The 23,902-nt window shown below is 39.2% G+C and overlaps 1 protein-coding gene and 1 long non-coding RNA gene across 51 annotated transcripts in view; one reads left to right on the forward strand and one right to left on the reverse strand.

Annotated features, from left to right (window-relative positions):
- The window catches only part of ABI2 (abl interactor 2), a 109,318-nt gene extending 86,015 nt beyond the window's left edge, over positions 1-23,303 (forward strand). For all 50 annotated transcript variants that reach the window (XM_074009833.1, XM_074009834.1, XM_074009838.1 and 47 more), the window contains 2 exons: positions 4,450-4,623; positions 19,912-23,303. In XM_074009833.1, coding sequence (XP_073865934.1) covers positions 4,450-4,623; positions 19,912-20,087 — 350 coding nt within the window. In that variant the 3' untranslated portion in view covers positions 20,088-23,303. The remainder of the gene's footprint in view (positions 1-4,449; positions 4,624-19,911) is intronic.
- Positions 4,691-8,375, reverse strand: LOC135966607 (uncharacterized). The gene is made up of 2 exons (XR_010580044.2): positions 8,127-8,375; positions 4,691-6,959 (listed from the first exon to the last, which is right to left on the reverse strand). It is a non-coding gene; the product is annotated as an uncharacterized lncRNA (long non-coding RNA).
- Positions 23,304-23,902: the final 599 nt, after the last annotated feature.

Genomic DNA, 23,902 nt, shown 5'->3' on the forward strand with positions numbered 1-23,902 from the left:
TGATCCTCTGCCAGGCTTGTGAGGTCAAGTGTGGGATACAAGGTCACTGTTCTCAGGTTTTAAAAAATATCTGCTGCATCTAAACAGGGTAAGTACCAAGTAGAAAAGGATTTGATTACAGTACCGGAATTGAAGGACTTTCCAATGCTGGTTCCATTCTACATACTCCGTACAAAGTGGAAAGTCTAAGTAAATGTCATTACAGTAAAAGAGAATTTTCTTCCATCACAAATCCTGTTTAATTACAATGATTAATGAAGGTAGTCACTTGAATAATACCCTGGGAGTTTTTTCTGTTTTTACTATTGTGATGAGCATGCACCTTAGAGAATTCTCCCGATCGATTGCTACTGCATGTTCTGTGAGATATTGTCATTCATTCTGAACGAAAGTGGTTCTGAGCAGCTTCTGGAGTAAAGGCCAGATTTTGAAACTGACATTGAAGACTAATCCATTAATGAAACACGAATGTTTGTATAGCAACTAAGTGTCATTTTCTTTTTTTTTTTTTTTTTTTTGAGATGGAGTCTCGCTCTGTCGCCCAGGCTGGAGTGCAGTGGCGTGATCTCAGCTCACTGCAAGCTCCTCCTCCCGGGTTTATGGCATTCTCCTGCCTCAGCCTCCCGAGTAGCTGGGACTACAGGTGCCCGCCACCACGCCCGGCTAATTTTTTTTTTTTTTTTGTATTTTTTAGTAGAGATGGGGTTTCACCGTGTTAGCCAGGATGGTCTCGATCTCCTGACCTCGTGATCCGCCCATCTCGGCCTCCCAAAGTGCTGGGATTACAGGCTTGAGCCACCGTGCCCGGCCTCAGTGTCATTTTCTTAGCAAAAAATGAGACTCTAAAGTTGAATAGGGTTTAAAGCAGGATGTCATTGGTTTTCGCCAGTCACCAGTGAAAGCTGCAAACTTTGTAGAAACAGCAAAATGTTTCATGAACCAAACCTAGGAAGTATTGTTTTAATTTAATAGTAAAGTGCATGAGTATCAATTTAAGACTTAGAAATGTCTTAAGTAGATGACTGCAAAACATTATTACAGCAGCACTACCCATATTTTAAAAAGTCATTCCCTAATTTGGCCACCCTGTCACAGTTGATTGCCTTTTAGATTAGTCTTTTTCATCTCTTCCTACAATCATATACGTTTCTCATGTACACTGTATATTAAAAAATTGTGTATGAGGTGTGCTGTGACTAATTTTACAGACGTGGCAGGACTTAAACATTCAAATAATGTTTAAGTCTTTAAACTCTTTAAAAAACATTCACCTTGGGAAGATATATACTTTTTTTTTGGTATGTCTTCAAAGATAATTCTTTGTAATTATCTTCAAAGCTTTCCAGGTATATTATTTCGAAGATATTCCGTGGTAGCAAATACTGTGCATTAAGTTTAATGTTTGGAAGAAGTCTGGAATAATTTGAAACCAGTTATAGTGACCTAGTTATACTGGGGTAAGAAGTACAGCTGTGACCCTGTTATTCACCTTAAAATCTTTCTGTGGCTCCCCATGGCTCTTTGGATAGAGTCCAAACTGCTGTAAGGCCCTTCCTTCCTCATCCTCTTCAGCTTCCTCATGCCTCTGGCTACTGAATTTTGGACAGTTCTTTGAAAGTTTCTTGCTTTCTTACCTTCCTACTTGTATTGTCCTTTTTTTTTTTTTGAGACAGACTCACTCTGTCACCCAGGCTGGAGTACAGTGGTGTGATCTTGGCTCACTGCCACCTTCCCCTCTTGGGTTCAAGTGATTCTCGTGCCTCAGCCTCGCGAGTAGCTAAGATTACACGTGTGCGCCACCACATGTGGCTAATTTTTGTATTTTTAGTAGAGACGGGGTTTCGCCATATTGGCCAGGCTGGTCTTGAACTCCCGAGCTCAAGTGATCCGCCTGCCTCAGCCTCCCAAAGTGCTGGGATTACAGGCGTGAGCCTCCCCACCTGGCCTTGTTTTATTCTTTATATCTGACATGAAATATCAATCCCTACACCATCCTACCCTCCCCGCTTCCTCCCCATTAACTCTTACTCTTCCTTCAGGTTTCAGGAAGCCTTTCCTCACCCACATAACAAGTGTGGTTTATGCTGTGTGCTCCTGTAGTATCTTAAAGCACACACTACACTCAATTGTAAATGAAGGTTTGGTCGTTCGTGTCTTCATGACTTTTGCCTACTGCCCTTTTCTCAATGCTGAGCATAATATCCAGCCATATTAGTTAATGTTTGTGGAATAAATACTAATGAAGCATGACTTGAAGATTTTAAAATTTATCTCAGCCCATAGTAGTGTAGCTTTTAAGATAACAGGCATTGGAGTTCAGGTGCTTTTCCACTTACTTGCTGTCGGAATACTTAATGTTGGAAAGCCAGTTTCCACATCTATAAAATGAAAAATACCACCTCCCAATGTAAAGATGAAATGAAATAATGCATTACAAAGGGCTAGCTGAGTAATTGGAACATTTTAAGTCAAAAGTGGTAGCTTATTAAACTGGCAGTTACAAGAAAAGTAAAAATGACCAATGGCAACATCTTTGAGTAATTTTGTAGTGACATTTCTCAAGGTTATTGTTTTGAAAGTTCCTTTGGATCTATGGTTCTGTGCAATTGTTTAAAGTCTTTTTATCTTACAAATGGAAATAGGATAAATTGCTCTTTCTCACCCAAGTATATGGTAAATCACATATCTATATCCTTTGTTTATTAATAAAAACTATTTGGATGAAAGACATTCTATTTAATGACTGAAGTTTTAAAGTTTATAAAGTAGATCAGTATAGAGGGGCACAGCAGACGGGAAGAATACTGATAGAGACAGCATGGTGTTGATGTGGCTGGCTCCCACCAGGCATCAGCAGTCTTCGAAAATCCATTTAATTCGCCAGGCACGGTGGCTCACACCTGTAATCCCAGCACTTTGGGAGGCTGACATGGGCGGATCACGAGGTCAGGAGATCGAGACCATCCTGGCTAACACAGTGAAACCTCATCTGTACTAAAAATACAAAAAATTAGCCGGGCGTGGTGGCGGGCACCTGTAGTCCCAGCTACTTGGGAGGCTGAGGCAGGAGAATGGCGTGAACCCGGGAGGCGGAGCTTGCAGTGAGCCAAGGTTGCACCACTGCACTCCAGCCTGGGTTACAGAGCAAGACTCCATCTCAAAAAAAAAAAAAAAAAAAAAAAAAAAAAAAATCCATTTAATTCAATTGGTAGGCTTAGATTAAAAAATACTAAATAAATTGGATTGCATAGAGAATCACATGGGAACTATACTTGTACCTCATAAATAAGAATTAGTGCCGTTCATTAAACCTGGGGAGCTGATAAACACAGGTTTATTCATTTCATTCTGTTCAGCTGTGCTCAAGTATGTACCAACCATTTTGAAAGCTTAAAGTAGCTGAGTTTGAAGATAATCTTTTTGATGTTACTATATATTGACATGCAAGCTGTGGAGGCAGATCTCCATGGGAGATATTTTAAATTACTCTCATAGTACACTTGGACATTTAGCCTGAAGAAATTCTGGATGATAGTCTGAGTTTAGAAGAAATTCTATAAACAAACATCTTCATAGATGAAGTAACCCAAGTTTGTTGATGATTTTTTTTCCTCTTGAATTTGGTAAAATGCTCATTTAGAAAAATTCATTAAGAGGAAAGTAGTGGGTTACTAAAATTTTACTATTCCCTGGACTCATTTAAGTGAAAAAATATTTTAAAAATTTGTGAAATATAGTTTTCATTGTTAGTATTTCTGATAACTTATCCTTGAATACAGTGTAAAGCTCAGCTGTATTGTACCGATCCCCGCTTTTTTGATTTTTTTTTTTTTTTTTTTTTTTTTGCTGTTGTTGTTTTTGAGACGCAGTCTTGCTCTATGACCCAGGCTGGAGTGGCGTGATCTCGACTCACTGCAGCCTCCACCTCCCCAGTTCAAGTGATTCTCGTGCCTTGGCCTCCTGAGTAGCTGGGATTATGGGCACCCATGACCATGTGCGGCTAATTTTTGTATTTTTAGTAGAGACAGGATTTCACCATGTTGCCCAGGCTGATCTCGAACTTCCGACCACAGGTGATCCGCCCACCTCGGCCTCCCAAAGTGCTAGGATTACAGGCGCAAGCCACCGCTCCTGGCCATACTGATCTCTTTAACAAGAGGATTTGTATTAGTATAAACAGGTTCCAGAGGCTCAGTTAGTAATTATTTTGTCTAAACTTTATTCAGTATCCATTAGCACTAATCCAAGGGCAAGAGAAGGAGAACGTCATACTTGGAGCTCTAGAACATTATAGTTGGTGGGAAGATTTCTCTTGCTCATTCATTTTTTGAAGGAATGTTATATTTATTTTCAAGTCTAGGTTTATATTCCATGAACCCAGAAGCTTGGATAGGAAATACTGAACTTCACATAACGTATAGTTTTGTTGTCAGCCTGATACGTTCTTAGTTTCAGATGCGCCACCTCCACCGCCTCCTGTGGAAGAACCAGTCTTTGATGAGTCTCCCCCACCTCCTCCCCCCCCAGAAGATTACGAAGAGGAGGAAGCTGCTGTGGTTGAGTATAGTGATCCTTATGCTGAAGAGGACCCGCCGTGGGCTCCACGTTCTTACTTGGAAAAGGGTAAGTTTCAGAAGGATATCTGGATAGATGGGAAGAAACCTCTACATAGAAATGAAATTTGCTGGTACTGAAGAAAATCTTGTTTATTTTTTACTATGTGAAGTTTCATTTATTTGTATTTGCATTTTTACTGAGTTTACAAGGTTCATGAGTTTGAAAGTTACACTAGTAAAATTCTGTGAATATTTGATTTTATAAAACTGATGGTTATCTATATTGTTCCTATTGGACATGCTTTTTGTGAATGGTTTCTATAAGTGTTTTTCTGTTTCCTTTGGCCTCAGGAAGATTATTTTTCCACATTATTATTCCTACCTCCATGCCTTAGAACATTACTTTGTGTCATCTTATAATCAGATACTTCAGTTTAAATGTTTCCATATGAAACTTTCTTCCACAGAATAATGGTTTCTCAGTTTCTTTGCCAAGTAATATTGGGCATTTCTTTTAGTGAAAAGCTTTGATATTAGCTAATTATGATGTAGCACTTTGAGATACAAGCTTTTAAATCCATCAAGACTAATCAGCTCAGAAAAAAATGTGTGCTGTCTGGAAGGAAATTTTCTTTTAAGAAAATCAAAGCTACTAACCCACTGAGTCTGAAAGCTGTACATTAGAATCACTTGGAGAGCTTTTATAAAGAAATAATAGGCTTTCGGCCAAGAGAGAGCAACAGTAATCAGGTTTACCCTCCCTCCTAAAACCGGAATTTTAAAACCCCACAAAATAGTGGTTTTCAGACATTGAACAACAGGCACTGGAAAGAAGGAAATAAAATTTTTTCTCTTAGGTAGCTACTATAAATGCCACATGTGATCAAGAAAGTAAAGGAAAACATGAACATGAGCGAGACATGGAACATGTCTTTAAAAAGAGAAAGAGAAACATAATATTTCTGGAGATGAAAAACACAGGCTGTAGAAGAAAGCATTAGCAACCTTGATGCCGTGACAATAGAAACTATCCAAAATAAGGCACAGAGAAAAAAGTGGAAAAAGAGGCAAAAAGGAAAACAGAGCAACAGATAATGTGAGACAAGATCTAATAGTGTTTATATATTTGTAAATGGAGTCCCCAGGAGATGTGAGAGGAAAAAGAATTGAAACAATCTTAGACAAAATGTTTCCACATTTGATGAAAACTGTGTTAGTTATGTATTGCTACCTAAAACGTTATTCCAAAAATTGGCGGCTTAAACAAAACATCCATTATGTCCCAGTTTCTCTGCATGGCTCAGCTGGGTGCTCTGGGTCAGGGACTCTTCACATGGCTACAATCAAGGTATCAGCTGAGGCTGCAATAATCTCAGGGCTTGACTGAGGGAAACTTTGCTTTCAGGCTCACTTATGGTTATTGGCAGGGTTTAGTTCCTTGTGGGTTGTTGGCCTGAGGGCCTTGGCTTCTTCATTGGCTGTTGGCCACAGGCTGCCCACAATTCTGGACCACATAGGTCTCTCCGTACGGCAGCTCACAACATGGCAGCTAACTTCATTAGAATGAACAAGCAACAAGGCCAAAGAGAGAATGCAAGCAAGACACTAGTCCTTTTTTCACCTCATCTCAGAAGTGTTGACCTGTCATTTTTGCCATTTTCTGTTCTTTAAAGCAAGTTAATGGGATTAGTCAACACTGAAGAGATAGCGATTACATAAAGGCATGAATACTATGAGGCAGAAATCATTGGGAGCTGTTTTAGAAGTTGTCTGCCACAAAACTATAAACTCACAGATCGAAGAAGTTCAGTAAACCCCAAATAGAAGAAACAAAGAAAATCTTGCCCAAGGCACATCATAATCAATTTGCTAAAAACCAGTACCTTAGAAAATCTTAAAGATGATCAGAGGCAAAATGACACATTACGTACAGAGGAACAGAGATAAGAATGACTGCATGGTTCTCATCAAAAAGCTGTTAAGTCAGAGAATTGAGCAAAATCTTTAAAGTAATGAAGGAAAATGTCAACCCAATGTCCTTTTCTTAGCAAAAATATCCTTCCTAAATTAAAGTTGTTTTTTTGTTGTTGTTGTTTGTTTGTTTTTTTGAGACGGAGTTTCGCTCTTGTTGCCCAGGCTGGAGTGCAATGGTGCGATCTCGGCTCACAGCAACATCCACCTCCCTGGTTCAAGACATTCTCCTGCCTCAGCCTCCAGAATAGCTGGGATTACAGGCATGCGCCACCACGCTTGGCTAATTTTGTAGTTTTAGTAGAGACGGGATTTCTCCATGTTGGTCAGGCTGGTCTCGATCTCTGGACCTCAGGTGATCTGCCTGCCTCAGCCTCCCAAAGTGCTGGGATTACAGGTGTGAGCCACTGCGCCCGGCCCTAAATTAAAGATCTTTACAGACCAAAAAAAAGGAGGGATGCATAGGAATTAAAAACTAGTACATATATGCTAAGAGATACTAAAATAAACTTTTCCAGGCAAAAGAAAAGTGATAGCAGATGAAATCTCAGTTCTACAAAAAGAAGTGAGGAATAAGTGGTAAATACATGAGTAAATATAAAGACATTTCCCCATATCTTAGTCTCTTTTGAAGATCACTGATATAAAAAATAATTTATTATTTAGAGTAAATACAAAAGTAGCTTTATTGGCATAAATAATGAGAGGGGGAAACACAAGTCTAGTCCCCCCTCAGTACACTCAGGGGATAGGTTCCATGATCCCCCAAGTATACCAAAATTCATGCATACTCAAGTCCCCCAGCCCTGTGGAATCTGCATATACAAAAAGTTGGCCCTCTGTAATACATGGGTTTTACATCCCATGAATACTGTATTTTTGATTTGCATTTGGTTGAATCCACATGAAAGTGGACCCACACAGTTCAAACCCATGGACCTATACAATTCACAGGTCCACTGTATACTCATCTAAGGTTCATATACTACCTATGATGTAAAATGCTCTTTGAAAATAGGGTAAGATAAATTAAAGGTGTATATTGTAAACCTTAGAATAAGCAATGAGAACAAAGAAAACAAAGAGGTTTTGCAAATATACAAGTAGGAAAGATAAACTAGTCAAAAAGAGGCAGGAAAAAATGAAACAAATAGAATTTGAATAGCAAGATAGTAGATTAAAGGTCACCATATATAGATCTATGCTAGCTATCCATTTATCTGAGTTTTCTCCCATGTGTACATGAGGTATACACATTAATAAAGAAAAAATTTTTTTGAAAAACCTACCATATCAATAATTGCATCAGATGTAAAATGTTTAAAGAAGCCGAATTAAAGGGCAGAGATTGGGAGATTGGATAAAAAGGACCCAACTGTTATATACTGTCTACAAGAAATCCATTTTAAATGTAAGGACACTTTTGGGCAAAAGTAAAAAGAATGGAACATTTATCAAAAGAAAGCTGGAATGGCTGTATTAATATGAGGCAAAGTGTATTTCAGAGCAAAGGATATTACCTGCAGTAAGGAATGGGCATTTCATAATAAGTGAATTATTTAATTAAAGAGGATATAACAGTCCTAAATATATACATACCTAATAATTGAGCTGCAACAGACATGAAGCAAAAATAGACAAACCTGAAAGGAAAAAATACAAATTACAGTTATAGATTTCAACATTCCCCTCTAAACTGAGAGAAGAAACAGCAAATCAGTAAGGATTTAGAAAGACACGAACAATACCTCAATCCCTCATTGAAATTTATGGGTCATTTCATCTAGTAACAGCAGAATGCACTTTCCTTTCAAGTGTATGAATGCACTGAATACATTTCACTGATACAGACCACATTCTGGAGTATAAACAAAAGTTTCAGGAAATGTGGAGCATTGAAATAATACAAAGTATGTTCTCTGAACACAATAGAATTTATAAATAAACAACAGAAATATATCTGGGAAATCCCCAAATATCTAGAAATTAAATAACACACTACTAAGTAATCCATAAGAAGAAATCACAAGAGAAACTAGAGAATATTTTTAACTTAATGAAAATAAATATGTACTATATTAAAATGTGTAGGATACAGTACTTAGAGGAAATTTATAGCATCGAATGGGTATATTAGGAGAGAAAGCATTTGATAGGAGAGAAGTTGCAAGTTACCATGATCAGGAATGAAAGAGGGTACATAATCACAGCATCTACAGATGTTAAAAAGATAAATGAGTAAGGTTATCACTACACATTTAGCAACTTCAATGAAATGGACAGATTCTCTAAAGGATACAAACTGTTATACCAAAGCTTACTTAAAAAGAAATAGGTTAAAAAAGAAAAAAAAAGGATAACATGAATAACCGTATATATTTTGAAGAAATTGAGTTTGTAGTTGAAAACCTTCCCACAAAGAAAACTCCAGGCACAGATGGCTTCACTGGAAGTTCTGTCAACCATTTAAGGAAGAAATAACAACACTGTATAAACTTTCCAGAAAATAGAAGTGGAGGGGATACTTTTCACCTGGTTTTATACGGCCAGCATTACCTTGATATCAAAATTACAGACATAAAAAGAGAAAACTACAGATTGTTATTCCTCATAAACATAGACACACAAATTCTTAAGATTTTTACACATGAAATCCAGCAGTACATGAAAAGGATAATACATCATGACTAAGTGGAATTTATAACAGGAATGCAAGATTAATTTAACATTTGAAAAATCAGTCCATGTAATTCACCATTTTCACAAATTAAAAGGAAAAAACATATCATTTCAGTTGACACAGAAAAAGTTATTTTGATAGTACACAACTCCTATTCGTGACAGAAATTCTAGAAAATTAGGAATAGAACGGAACTTCTTCAGCCTGAACAAAGGTGTCTGTGAAAAACCTACAGCTAATACTAAAGTATGAAAACTGAATAGTACACCTTCTAAGGTCAGGTACAAGGCAATGATGTCTGCTCTCATCTTTCCTGTTCATTCGGAGGTGCCAGTTAGTGCAATAAGGCAAAAACAAACAAAAAACCAAACCAAAAAAACTTCATTTGCAGATTTGTAGAAGATATGATCTCATATGTAGCAAATGCTGAGAAATCGCCAGGCGCAGTGGCTCACGCCTGTAATCCCAGCACTTTAGGAGGCCGAGGTGGGCGGATCACGAGGTCAGGAGATCGAGAACATCCTGGCTAACAGTGAAACCCGGGCGTGCTGGCGGGCACCTGTAGTCCCAGCTACTCAGGAGGCTGAGGCAGGAGAATGGCGTGAACCTGGGAGGCGGAGCTTGCAGTGAGCGGAGATTGCGCTACTGTACTCCAGCCTGGGCGACAGAGCGAGACTCCGTCTCCAAAAAAAAAAAAAGGAAAAGAAAATCCTAAGAAATCTATTAAAAAGCAAGCTTAAGGCCGGGCGCGGTGGCTCACGCCTGTAATCCCAGCACTTTAGGAGGCCGAGGCGGGTGGATCACGAGGTCAGGAGATCGAGACCATCCTGGCTAACACGGTGAAACCCCGGCTCTACTAAAAATACAAAAAATTAGCCGGGCGTGGTGGCGGGCGCCTATAGTCCCAGCTACTCGGGAGGCTGAGGCAGGAGAATGGCGTGAACCCGGGAGGTGGAGCTTGCAGTGAGCCGAGATCGCGCCACTGCACTCCAGCCTGGGCAACAGAGCAAAACTCTGTCTCAAAAAAAAAAAAAAAAAAAAAAAAGCAAGCTTATGGCTGGGCACAGTGGCGCGTGCCTGTAATTCCAGCACTTTGGGAAGCCGAGGTGGGCGGATCACTTGAGCCTAGAAATTCGAGACCAGCCTGGGCAACATGTCAAAATGTGGTAACAAACAAACCCCAAAAAATTATCTGGGTGTGGTGGCAGACGCCTTTAGTTCTAACTACTCGGGAAACTAAAGTGGGAGAATCGCTTGAGGCCGGGAGGTGGAGGTTGCAGTGAGTCAAAATCGTGCCACTGCACTCCAATCAATCAGTCAATAATAAAAAATACAAAAATTATCTGGGTGCGGTGGCACACGCCTGTAGGCCCAGCTATTCGGGAAGCTGAGGTAGGAGAATTGCTTGAGCCCAGGAGGCGGCGGAGGGTGCAGTGAGCTGAGATTGTGCCACTGCACTCCAAAGAAAAACACCAAGCTTATTAGCAAGATTGAAGGCTAGGAAGTCATTATACAAGATTAATTGCATTTTTGAATACTAGCAACAAACAATTTGACATAGAAATTTACAAAGCAGTACCGTTTATAACAAAAAATATGAAGTACTTGGGATTAAATAAAATATATGCAAGACCTATATGACAAAACTGTAAAACATGAAGAGAAATGAATGAAGGCCTTAAGTTAATTGAGACATGTACCGTGATCTTTGATCATTATGGTTAAGAGACTGATTTTCCTCACATTGAACTACAGATTGATGCAATCCTAATAAAAATTCCAGCAATCTATTTTAGAGAAATGTACCAGGGTATTCTAAATGTTATATGGAAATGCAAAAGACCTAATAGTCAAAACAGTTTTGAAGAAGACTAATGTTGGAGGATTTAAACTACCTGATTTCAAGGTTCTATAAAGCTTCAATATCCAAGACAGTATAGTGCTGGTATAATTGTAGAAACATAAATCAGTGGACTATAATCTAGAACCCAGAAATAGGTCCATATATTTTGATAAAGGTGCCAAAGGTAATTCGGGGGGCCGGTGAGGGGGAAGGATAGTGTTTTTAACAAATAGTTCAGGAACAATTGAATATCCACTTGGAAAATATGGACCTCCAACCTTACTAACCATATGTAAAAATTAACTTGAAATGGATTTTAGACCTGAATGTAAAAACTAAGCTATAAAACGTCTGGGGGACAATATAGGAGGAAATCTTTATGATCTTGGATTAGAAAAATCATTTTGTGGAGAACACATAGAATACATGAAGCATAAAAGAAAAAAACTAATAAACTGAACCTCATTAAATGTTTCTTCAAAAGACAATGTTAAAATGACAAAGCAAGACGTAAACTGGGAAAAATATTTGAAAAATAACTTGGTAAAGAGACAACTTGTAGAAAAAGGAAAAGATTTAAGAACATTTCACCAAATAGATGAATGAATGGCAAGTAACATGAAAAGATGCTCAACAGTATTAGTTATTAGGGAACTGCAAACTAAAGCTCCAGTGAACCAAACTAAATACTACTATTAATACATACCCTCTGAAATCACTACTGGTAAAAACACTGACAATAAGTGTTGGGGAAGGCATGGTGAAACTTGAACTGTTACACATTGCTGGTGAATGCAAAATGTTTCAGCCACTTTGGAAAACAGTTGGCAGTTTCCTAAGAAGTTAGACATATTAGACCATCTGATCTGGCAGTCCCTTCCTGTGTATTTACTTAAGAGGTATGGAGACATATGTTGACACAAACACTTGAACTCAGATGTTCATAGCTGCTTTGTTTATAGTAGCCAATACCTGGAAACAACCCAGATGTCTTTCAGCTGGTGACTGAATAATTCTGGAATATCCATCCAATTAAAACTATTTAGCAGCAAAAAGGAACAAACTACTTGTATAGGCAGCAATATGGATGGATCTTAAAAGTGTTATGCTAATGAAAGAAGACACAAAATACCCACACTTTGATTCCATCTAAAAGAAATTAGATCAATGGTTTCCAGGCACCATTGCTGGTGGGTGAAGGAAGTTGACTATATCAGGGCATAGGGGAAACTTTGACATGATGGACGTATTCTGTCCAACTAACTCTTTAAAAGTTTGAACGAATATGGCTGAACACATTTCCCTAAGATGTTTTCAAAGTTTGGCTTATTTCTGGTATGCTCAAGTCTTTCAAAACGTGAACACCAAATAAGTTCCACTTTTTGTATCCTTTGTGACAAGCAAACAAAAACAACTGTGGTTAACTTGTGATTGCATCATCTATATGATGATTGTGGTGTTGGTTATACAGTTGTATATACATTTGTCAAAACTCATCCAACTCTACATCTAAGTGGTTGTGTTTTTGTCTGAATTACACCTTAAAAGCAATTTTAAGGGGAGAAAATCATGCCCAAGTTACTACACTAGGGTGTGGCCCGGGGCATTGACACATTTTACAAATTCCCTAGCTCTAGGCAAAGTGATGACAGTTTTGCAGCTCTGAAAAGCCAGCTTAGGTTATTCCTTATGAGAAAAGTACAATGAAAGGTTTGCTTTTAAAAAACAACGCTTCTGTGGACATGTAAAAATCTGAGAGACTTGTAGGAGAAGAAAGTAAACTATAATAGTTAAGTGTTAGAATTGGGATTTGACTGGGTGTTATAACTCTAGACCCCAAACTCTTAACCATTGTCCTAAACTTGAGCTCTGGCATCTGGCAGACCTAGGATTGAGTCTTGGCTTTATAGTTTATGAGCATTAAGTCCTCCCTGGAAAACTTCTTTTTTATACCCATTTTGTATCTCAACTTTTATAAACCATCTATTCTTTTGTTCTTCTGGCTCAGTGATACAACTTTTAGCTAGAAGTATAAATGATATATAGGAATTGTCAGATAACATTTCTGTCTTCACAAGACTGTGACAGTCCCTTATCTGGTTTATCTTCGTACCTCTAAAAGGCATCATGGATGCTCTATTAATGATTGTTAAGAAATGAATAGTGCCATTAATTATTTCTGGGGGATTTCTAGAAAGCTTCTCAGAGAACATGGCATTTGTAGTGCCTTGAATGATGAATAGGAGTTTCTCAGGCGGAGAAGAGAGAAAAAAGGAAGGGCCTTCCAAGCTGAGGGAATCACCTGAGTGAGAGGGCATGGCTGTTTGGGGCAGAGCAGTGTCCAGTGCATGAGGGTAGGGGTGGGTTGTAGGGAGAAAGGGTGATATGAGCACGCAAAGGGAATAAACTGTAATTAGGTGGTGGGTTGCTAAAAATGACAATGCCAAGGTGTTGGATTAAAAAAAATCTGGTAGTAGAGGGAAATTAGGAAGAATTTTTATAAAGATTAATGATAATATCTCATCTACTTATGTAATTTTTTTTGAGATACCTGATAATAGTGTAGAGTGCATTGGAGGGGAAAAGTAGGAGTTGTAAAGACCATTTTGGATAAACTTTGAAGTAAGGGATAAGGGCCTCAACCGAGGTAGTGGTGCTGAAAACATTGTTCACATAAATAAGCAGATGCAAACAGAAGGATGTTTCAAGTGGCATTGTTACTCCACTTTTCAAAGTTATTTGCCAAAAATCAAATAACCTATCTTCAAAAATCATGTTTGATGATGTATCATCAAGGTCTTTTCTTAAATTTTGTTAAAAGCAAAGGAATAAGAGCCACCTGATTTGCAAATGGATTGAGTTACTTGGTGGAGTAATTCTTTTAATATGAACACCATTATTTTGAATGGTCCCTTTGCCACCCAGTGTTTTGTACTTTAAGACAGTGCACCACTGTACTTTTTTTAAGTAGAAGGACAAAAAAGATGTAAAAACTTTTATGACTGCTTGACTGAAGATATGATCTCAAGCAGATCAATTTTAGAAAGCAGTACTTAAGATGAGAAAATCTAGAAAGAGGCCGGGCATGGTGGTTTACGCCTGTAATCCCAGCACTTTGGGAGGCCAAGGCGGGCAGATTATACCAGGTCAAGAGATCGAGACCATCCTGCCAACATGGTGAAACCCCGCCTGTACCACAAGTACAAAAATTAGCTGGGTGTGGCGGTGCATGCCTGTAGTCCCAGCTACTCGGGAGGCTGAGGCAGGAGAATCACTTGAACCCAGGAGGCGGAGCTTGCAGTGAGCTGAGATCACTGGCCACTGCACTCCAGCCTGGCGACAGAGTGAGACTCTGTCTCAAAAAAAAAAAAAAAAAAAAAAAAATCTAGAAAGAGAGCCAGGTGCATGTGGTGGCTCACACCTGTAATCCCAGCACTTTTAAGAGGCTGAGGCCGGTGGATTGCTTGAGACCAGGAGTTCAAGACCAGCCTGGGCAACATGGCGATACCCCCGTCTCTACAAAAAAGTAGAAAACTTAGCCAGACATGGTGGTGCATGCCTGTAGTTCCAGCTACTCCGGAGGCTGAGGTGGGAGCATCACCTGAGCCCAGGAGTTTGAAGGCTGCAGTGAGCTGTGATTGCATCACTGCCTTGGCAACAGTAATACCCTGTCTCAATAAAAAGAAAAAAAATCTTGAGAGTCTCTATAAAACTATCTGCTATCCATACTGCTTAGAAAATCTTCAGGTACCCTGAGTGATAAATGTAATCAATTTTAAAGATGGGTGCACTAACTAGGGCAGTGACCATGATGATGGAGAGAAGTGTTGGTATTTGGGAGATTTAGAAGGTGGAATTAACAGGACTTGGGGATGTGGGGAAAGGTGAGTAGGGGGAAGGCAAAGATGATTCCTAGTTCCACTTAAACAGAGTAATTGGCTCCACATAAGCGTAGTAATCAGAGAACTGGGAGAAGACACTGTCATGGAAGCCATGGAGGAAAATGTCAAGAAGCAGGCAGAGGAGATCATCATTGCCAAACACTACAGGAACATTAGGCAAAGAACTGGGAAGAGACTCAAAAGTAGAAGGCCAGTTTTTTTTTAAGTGAATAGTTTCATTAGAGTGGTAGGGACAGAAGGAATATGGCTGTATTAGTTAAGTAGCATTATTTTCATAGAAACGGCATCTCCAGTGGGTTCTAAAACATTTCCTAGAATACATTGTTAAGTGTTTTAACCAACTCTTCATTGATAGTGTCCAGGTTAACTTTGCTCTACCTCAGGGCAGCTTATAACATAAATTCCAAAGTATGTTAAATGTTTTGCTGGCTTAGGATGAACTTTTCATTTCCATATAAATACAATGGTGTCAACTCACAATATGTAATTTAATACAAACGATATATTGAAATGGATAATCTTACTAGCATTTGATTTTTCCAGTGGCTTGCTAGTTTTGGGTACTTAATTGCTACAATATTTGGTGTGGTCAGTCTTTTTAGTTCAGATCAGTCACTTCTATGTAACACACTCCTTTTGGACCTTTTTGTTTTACATTGTTATTTTAGTAACACCTTAATTTTTTCCCCAATATGTATTTAAGTTACATTTATTCTGACTCTGTAACTGAATAATATATAGATGTATTTAGAAGTATCCAAAAAGCTAGGCCTTGTGTTGGATACTAGGGATACACAGAGATGAGTAAGTGATAGGCCCTTACCTCCAGGAGTTTATAGTGTAGAGAGTTTTATCTTTAGATCGCTCCTATTTGTTTCAATTTACTTATTTTAGAAGAGAGAAGATAATCTGGGTCTTTTTTTTTTTTGAGACAGAGTCTTGCTCTGTTGCCCCGGCTGGAGTGCAGTGGTGCGATCTCCGCTCACTGCAAGCTCCGCCTCCCGGGTTCACGCCATTCTCCTGCCTCAGCCTCCTGAGTAGCTGGGACTACAGGCGCCCGCCACCACGCCTGACAATTTTTGCATTTTTAGTAGAGGTGGGGTTTCACCATATTGGCCAGGCTGGTCTCGAACCTGACCTTGTGATCCGCCTGCCTCGGCCTCCCAAAGTGCTGGAGGCATGAGGCACCATGCCCGGCCCAGTCTGGGTCCTTTTCTAATGGTATGGTACCATTATTCTTTGCTTATCTTTAACTGTGCAGCATACTTCGTATAAAATTATAGGATTAAAATTAAAAAGAGAAACATTTAAGAAGTTTTGTTCAGTTTTACAGACCTTCATAAAATATTCTAGAATGTCTTCAATTGAAATGCTAAATATGAACAATGTACTTTGAAATGTAGAATGTATTTTTACTTTAGCAGAAACATTTAGTAAAACAATGTAAGTCCTTTTCTGTTTCAATCATAACTGCACAAAAACCAGATGTTTAGCATTTTAAGTTTTTTCTTACATGTGATTTATCAGTTCCCCATGTGATTTTGACACTACATGTGATATACATGCATAATTGCAAAAAATGACTTTCTTCACTATTGCCAAAACCAATTTTCCAGACTAAATAAAATCTAGACAGATTTTACATTTCTCAACATCAGTATTTTGAATATTGGTGAAAACAGAGAAGATACTTTATTACACCGCTCTGAAGTTACTTTGATAAAAGTTTGTTGCACTCAATCAAGTGTATTTTCCTTTTTGATGAATAGCTTTACGGTAAAGAATTAGATGAAGTAAACTACTGGTATATATCTTTCCCTGGAGTGAAAATGAATATTCGTTTAAACATTACTTATGTTTTTTAGAGACAGGGTCTTGTTGTGTCACCTGGGCTGGAGTGCAGTGGTACGTTCACTGCTCACTGCAACCTCAACCTCCTGGGCTCAAGCAGTCCTCCCGCCTCAGCCTCCCAAGTAGCTGGGACCACAGACGTGTACCACCATGCCTGGCTAATTTATTGTTTTTATTTTTTTTAGAGACCGGGTATTGCTGTTTCCCAGGCTAGTCTTGAACTTATGGCCTCAAGTGATTCTCCTGCCTCGGCCTCCCAAAGTTCTGGGATTATAGGTGTGAGCCACAGTGCCCAGCCAGAAAATGAATATTCTTAGCATATTTCTGATTTTTGAAAAAGTTAATTTTAAAATAGTGAATACTAATTTTGGCAAAAGAAAAAACTGAACAGTTGTTAAAACTCTCAGCTTTATACTACTATAAACAGAGTCTCTGGAATCAGGTTTAGTGTAAATTCTGTCTAATCCAGTTTCTACTTTTGATTTGTTTTGAGACAGAGTCTCACTCTGTTACCCAGGCTAGAGTGCAGTGGGACAATCACGGCTTATTTCGGCCTCAACTTTGCTGAGCTCAGGTGATTCTCCCAAGTAGCTGGGACCACAGGCACGTGCTCATGCCAGGCTAATTTTTTTTTTTTTGTATTTTTTTTTTTTTTTTTTGTAGAGATGGGGTTTTGCCATGTTGCTCAGGCTGGCAATTTCTACATTTTAAAGAAGAAAATGAATGTACATAGAGCTTACTAACTTTCCACTTCAAAGCATCTGTTACAACAGGCTTCATAGTCTGTTCTGCATTACTTTTCATGGGTTTGCATTTCTTTTTCTTTCTCTTATGTTTCTTTTTTGAGACAAGTGCCTCGCTCTGTCACCAAGGCTGGAGGGAAGTGGTGTGATCTCAGCTAACTCAAGCAATTCTCCTGCCTCAGCCTCCCGAGTAGCTGGGATTACAGGCGCCCACCACCACGCTCGGCTAATTTTTGTATTTTTAGTAGAGACGGGTTTCACCATGTTGGCCAGGCTGGTCTCGAACTTCTGAGCAATCCTCCTGCCTTGGCCTCCTAAAGTGTTGGGATTACAGGCATGAGCCACCGTGCCCGGCCAAGGGTTTGCATTTCTTTCTTTTTTTTTTTTTTTGAGATGGAGTCTTGCTCTGTCGCCCAGGCTGGAGTGCAGTGGCATGATCTGGGCTCACTGCAAGCTCCGCCTCCCGGGTTCACACCATTCTCCAGCCCCAGCCTCCCGAGTAGCTGGGATTACAGGTGCCTGCCAACACGCCCAGCTAATTTTTTTGTGTTTTTAGTAGAGACAGGGTTTCACCGTGTTAGCCAGGATGGTCTCGATCTCCTGACCTCGCGATCCACCCGCCTCAGCCTCCTGAAGTACTGGGATGACAGTTGTGAGCCACCGCGCCTGGCTGGATTTGCATTTCTTTAAGCATCAGAAATGTTGTCTTTCCTTAAAAAAAACACTAGAAAATACTAGGTTGACTAGAAATGCTAAATATTCTAAATTGTATTTTCTGGGGTTTTTTCGTATTTTCTTATATTTAAACTTGTATGCCATTTAACTACATTTGATTGTGTTCAGGCATTTGGTTATATATTGAGAAATGCACACTGATCTCTTCATAGCAAGGATCCTCTACAGTAGTTTCTGGCCGGGTGCAGGTGGCTCACGCCTGTAATCCCAGCACTTTGGGAGGCTGAGGCAAGTGGATCACCTGAGGTCAGGAGTTCAAGACCAGCTTGGCCAACATGGCAAAACTCTGTCTCTGCTAAAAAAAAAAAAAAAGTTAGCTGGGCATGGTGGTGGGCACCTGTAGTCCCAGCTACTTGGGAGGCTGAGGCAGGAGAATGGCTTGAACCTGGGATGCGGAGGTTGCAGGGAGCCAAGATCGCACCACTGCACTCCAGCCTGGGCGATAAGAGCGAGACTGTCTCAAAAAAAAAAAAAAAAAAAAAAATTCTGGTGTTCCTACAGTATCACTACAATGGAAAATATTCACAATTTAAGGAAGCTATTTAATTTTTATTAAAACAGGCCAGAAATGAATTTTCTTTAGGGCACATTACATTATATCAGAAGTCCCTGTTGTAATTTGTTTCTCATTTATTTATGTGAGGCACAAGGTTGCATGAGAAACAAAGACGGTGTATTTGTCTGGGAACAATGGATAGGTGGAGATTTCATTGAGTGGTATAAAAAAGGTACAGGAGATGAAAAGGTTGGAGCAAAGGATAACTCTTCAAGTGGATTTGAGCAAGTTACAGGGCAGCCCAATATAACTAAACTGTTGAAGTTGATACAATACTTGGGAACCAGAGATTATCTGATTGAAATAAGATAACAGTTGAAATAACCACTGAGATAATGGCCGAAAGAGCCAAGTTACCAAGTGATTTAAGCAATGAAAATCACAGGAGAGCTTATAGGTATCTGATTTTCTTGGCACTCTTAGACTGTTGTTATGGTTATATTAAATTGGTGACATAATGCAGCATATGGTTTGAAAGAATATATGTAGTGGACTCCCATCATTCATACGTTTAACTCAACTCAGACATTTAATTCAACCACCATTCTACTTAGTGAAGAGACATAGGCTCCAGAGAGAGTGATAGAGGAGACAGAAATCTGCAGCTCCATTAGTCTGTCTGGTTTCTCACTTGCCTCTCATAGTGTATCTCATTGCCCTAGTATACTTCTAAGGTAAAGAAAAGCTTTTTTAAAACAAAACAAAACAAAATATGGTATCTCAACACAAACTCAAATGAAGAAACAGCCATCTTTCTTGATTCTAAGATTGTGTACCTCTTCACTGAGGTACTTCCCTGTAGGCTCTTGAAAGGTAATCAAAAGCACATTCAATTAAATGTGCTTTTCCCCCATTTGTACTCAATTTAGAGCCTAACATCTCTAGAAAATGGAATTTCATTGTATATGACTGGGTATTACTTAGAAAAAAAATATGTACATTTTGGTTGGTGTTTAGAGTGTCACCATGTTTGAGTGCTGCAGGATTTGGGAAAGGATAGATATTCATCGGCTTGGTTCTGTCTTTCTAGGAATATTACTCTTTCACATCCTATTTTGTTTTCTTCCCTCCTAGTTGTGGCAATTTATGACTATACAAAAGACAAGGAAGATGAGCTGTCCTTTCAGGAAGGAGCCATTATTTATGTCATCAAGAAGAATGACGATGGTTGGTATGAGGGAGTTATGAATGGAGTGACTGGGCTTTTTCCTGGGAATTATGTTGAGTCTATCATGCATTATTCTGAGTAAAGCTCGGCAGGGCTGTGCTTGCCTCACAGAAATAGTCAGGTCTTCCCAGATTATCTGAAGGCCCTGGGGATTCCACTCCAGTAAAGTAGAATGAAGGATACAAATGATAAAAATTACACTTTCTTTTGGTTTATCCCCCAGTATTAAAAACAAAAAAAGCAAGCTGAGTCTGAACAAACGGATCTTTCTGCCATCATTTGTACAATGCTGAGCTGTCTGGATTGAAATAAAATAACCATTTTTGTATATGTCAAAGGTATAACAACATAACTGTGTAGCCAAAACAAAATCAGATTAAGACTGATTCAGAAAAATCTGGGATCTTTCTCAGGAATACTGTATACCCTTGGGATTTCTCCTGCAGAATTTGTGGCATTGGATGTTCTTCATTGCCTGTGCTAAGGGGTTAACCTCATGGCCCAGTGGGCACCCTAGCTCCTCCTTTTCTTCCACTTGCATGAAGAGGAGGGAACCAATATTTAAATACCACACTTAACCATTTTTACAATTATTTCAGATGGCTTTTTCCTCTGTAACACTGTAAATTCTGCATTCTCTCAGCACTTGAGTGCACCAAATGAGTGAATGCTGAACTCACTTGCATCCCTTCATGTTTCTCAGTTTGTGGATTATAAGGATGATGAAATGTGAAAGTCTCCCAACACTCTGAGGGTAGTGAATGATTGCCACCCGTTTGATTTTAATGTGCTGCTGCATGAGACTGTATTGTTGCTAATGGCCAGTGTACCCAGATGTGAAGTGTGGTATTCTGGTTCATGTGTGGAGATGGGTATGTGAAGCTAGACATGAAGGTCCCTAAGGTTCTGAAGAGACTTGAACTGTGGAAATGCTCTTAGCAGGCATCCTGAACCCCTGCCTTTGGTCTTGTTTTGAGGAGTAGGATCTTGGAGTTCAGACCAACTGACTATCATTTCTTTCACTATTTAGAAAAACGCTATTCTACTTTGGAAGAGAATAGTAGTTATTTTCAAGTCTCTTGACAGTCACTGGGAGTAAAAGGTTTGCTAATGTGCTCTCTGGATGTTATTAATGGCCAGTATTAGTTGCTGCTGTATCATTGACTCGCTTAGCTGTAGAAAAGGTAATTCTCTCCTGATTTTGTATGATTGGACTCTTAAGTAGCTGCTGTTAGTCAGAATTCAAACCCATCTCAGACTAAGAATGTAATGAGTAAGATTAATAGGCCGAAATATGTATCTAATCACATTGCTAAAAATTAATATAACTTTGACAGAGTAAAATACATTTCCCCCATCTGTACAATAAATACAGCTTCAAATTCAATGGAGTCTATAGGGCACATGGCTTTAATCACTACTGTAGTCAGTATAAGAAATATTGAAAAAAATCCAGGAGGGCTTGTCTCTGTAGGTGGTCTCTGTGACGGTGGGCCAGCTCCTGTTCAGGTCCAGAGCTCGTGACATGGGTTCTACTCAGTCCCAGTGACTTGGCCAGAATAGAGCTTTGCCAGGTAACTGCCCTGTGCTAGGTGAAAGGGGAAAAGCAATAGCTGGATATATTTCAAATGAGGTCTTGAACAAATTCAGAAAGAGAAACTTGATTGAAAAATGAACAAGTGTAGTGTGTGAGGAAATTCAGATAGTGTAGGAGGCAGAAGTTAATATTCCACTTAAAAATGTTATCTGAGCATAAAAAATCATCAGCCTTTAACTGAGACCCCGCTAAGACTCTCCTTATCAAGACTTTTTGGTTTTAAAGTTTTTAACGCATTACAAGTTAAAATAGCTATTTTGCTTTTAGATTTTTCCCAGCACTTTGTATTTATTAGCTTTCATTAACTTGCCTCCAGTATACATTCCACTTCATGCTTTTCTTAGGTCATTTCTACATCCCTTATTCCTTGTTTTCCTGCAGTGTAATGGCCCTGAATGTCCTCTGAGCCCTTAGCTCCATTTTGGACCCAAACTGGACTATACTTAGATAAGTTAAGCTCTTCTTAGTGTACTGGTCTATAATTAGAAAAACTGTTTTGAAATTAGATGTTCCCATTATTTATTTAAACAGCTTTTTGCTGAGAAAGCTTAGTGGATTAATGAGGCAGAGGGTGTTTTGAAATCCAACAAATAGTTCCCACAGGCTGGGCGTGGTGGCTCACGCCTGTAATCCTAGCACTTTGGGAGGCTGAGGCGGGTGGATCATGAGGTCAATAAATTGAGACCATCCTAGCCAACATGGGGAAACTCTGTCTCTACTAAAAATACAAAAATTAGCTGGGTGTGGTGGTGCACACCTGTAGTCCCAGGTGGCTGAGGTAGGAGAATCGCTTGAACCCGGGAGACAGAGGTTGCAGTGAGCCAAGATTGTGCCACTGCACTCCAGCCTGGTGACAGAGCGAGACTCCATCCAAAAAAAAAAAAAAAAAAAAAGTTCCCACAGCTCACCACTACAGAAGCAGAGAAGACAACTATGCAGAACAGAGTTGGTGGCAGTCAGCAGGAATGCAGCTGGTCTGTTGGACCCCTGCTGGATGGGGGGAGTGCAGAAGACACTGACGAAGTCCTTTATACTGAAGACCTGCGGTTGGGAGCAGGGGGAGTCCATGGGTCTGCTGATTTTTTTTCCCTATTTAGTACTAATGTGTGTGTGATCTTTGTTTTACAAACAATACCTTTTGGGTTTTCTGCATATTTTAAAATTTTTGTACAGTTTTGAATTCTATGGATTGTCTTGGAAGGATACTGTGTGATGGGCCAGGTGCACAGTAATTGGAGACTTTTGATGTATGTAGTATTTCATAGATTGCATGCTATTAATCGTCTGTGAGGGTAGTAGTTTTTGTTTTATTGTAAGTTTCCCTCTTTTTTTAATAAATTAAAAGATGGTATTAGGAATTTCAAATGAATGCAGAAAATCTTACATGCTGTGTACTATTAATATACAATCCAAGTCTAAAATCTGACCAATAAAGCAACCATTTTATCAGGATAGAGGGAATCTAATGGGAGAGGGGAATCTTCCCTCCTGAAGTTTGTGTGTCCAATCCCCTTAAAAAAAAAAAATTGTCTTTTTATTTTGTCATATTAATACTCGAAAGTCCATGGGGATATTAATGAAAATACACTTTGTTGCCTTTGACCTTATGGCCAAGGCAATAAATCAGAAAAAGAAATAGTGCCAACATGTCAAAATCTGATTCAGCCTGCCGTTTGGAATAAATATGAATCTTCTAAGCTATCTTGTTTAATATTTTCCATCATTTAGCTACTTCCTTTCAATCTCCCTCAGAGGCGCCTGCTGTTCCCATTTTAGAGTTGACAATGGCCTGCTAATTTAGCTATGTTCCTAAATGTTACTGGGTGTGAGACATTTTCATCCCCTTTTTCCTACTGCTGGTGTTTATTATCCGGCTAGAGAATATTTTATGCATCTTTACCATGATGTCTGGACTGGATCTGCGCTCCTTGGCAGTTTATGTTGAAGATAAAGATAACTAAAGATTTTTCTTTGGGAGGGAGGCATCAAAATGATGGTAGTTTGCTTTTATCTTATGTTCATTTTCTTTTAGTAGGTGACATTTCTGCATTAAGAACTGTTTTTATCTTTTACTACCTTTTCTTTTCTCCTTTGTGGAGAGAGCATGACATGTCCTGAAGGTCACCTTTGCCTTTGAAAAAGGTATTTTTGGAGGAATTCGCAGGTGACTGACAAGCCTTTGAAAAGAGTGGGATCTGTTCACTTCTGGTCTTTTTGGCCAGGAACTCCTGATTGGTGTTAAGGTGACAGTTTCCCCCATATGATCTAGAATCACTGAATTTGAGCTAGATGAGATTTTT

This window comes from Macaca fascicularis, chromosome 12, assembly GCF_037993035.2.
Source record: "Macaca fascicularis isolate 582-1 chromosome 12, T2T-MFA8v1.1".
In the NCBI taxonomy this organism is placed as follows: Eukaryota; Metazoa; Chordata; class Mammalia; order Primates; family Cercopithecidae; genus Macaca; species Macaca fascicularis.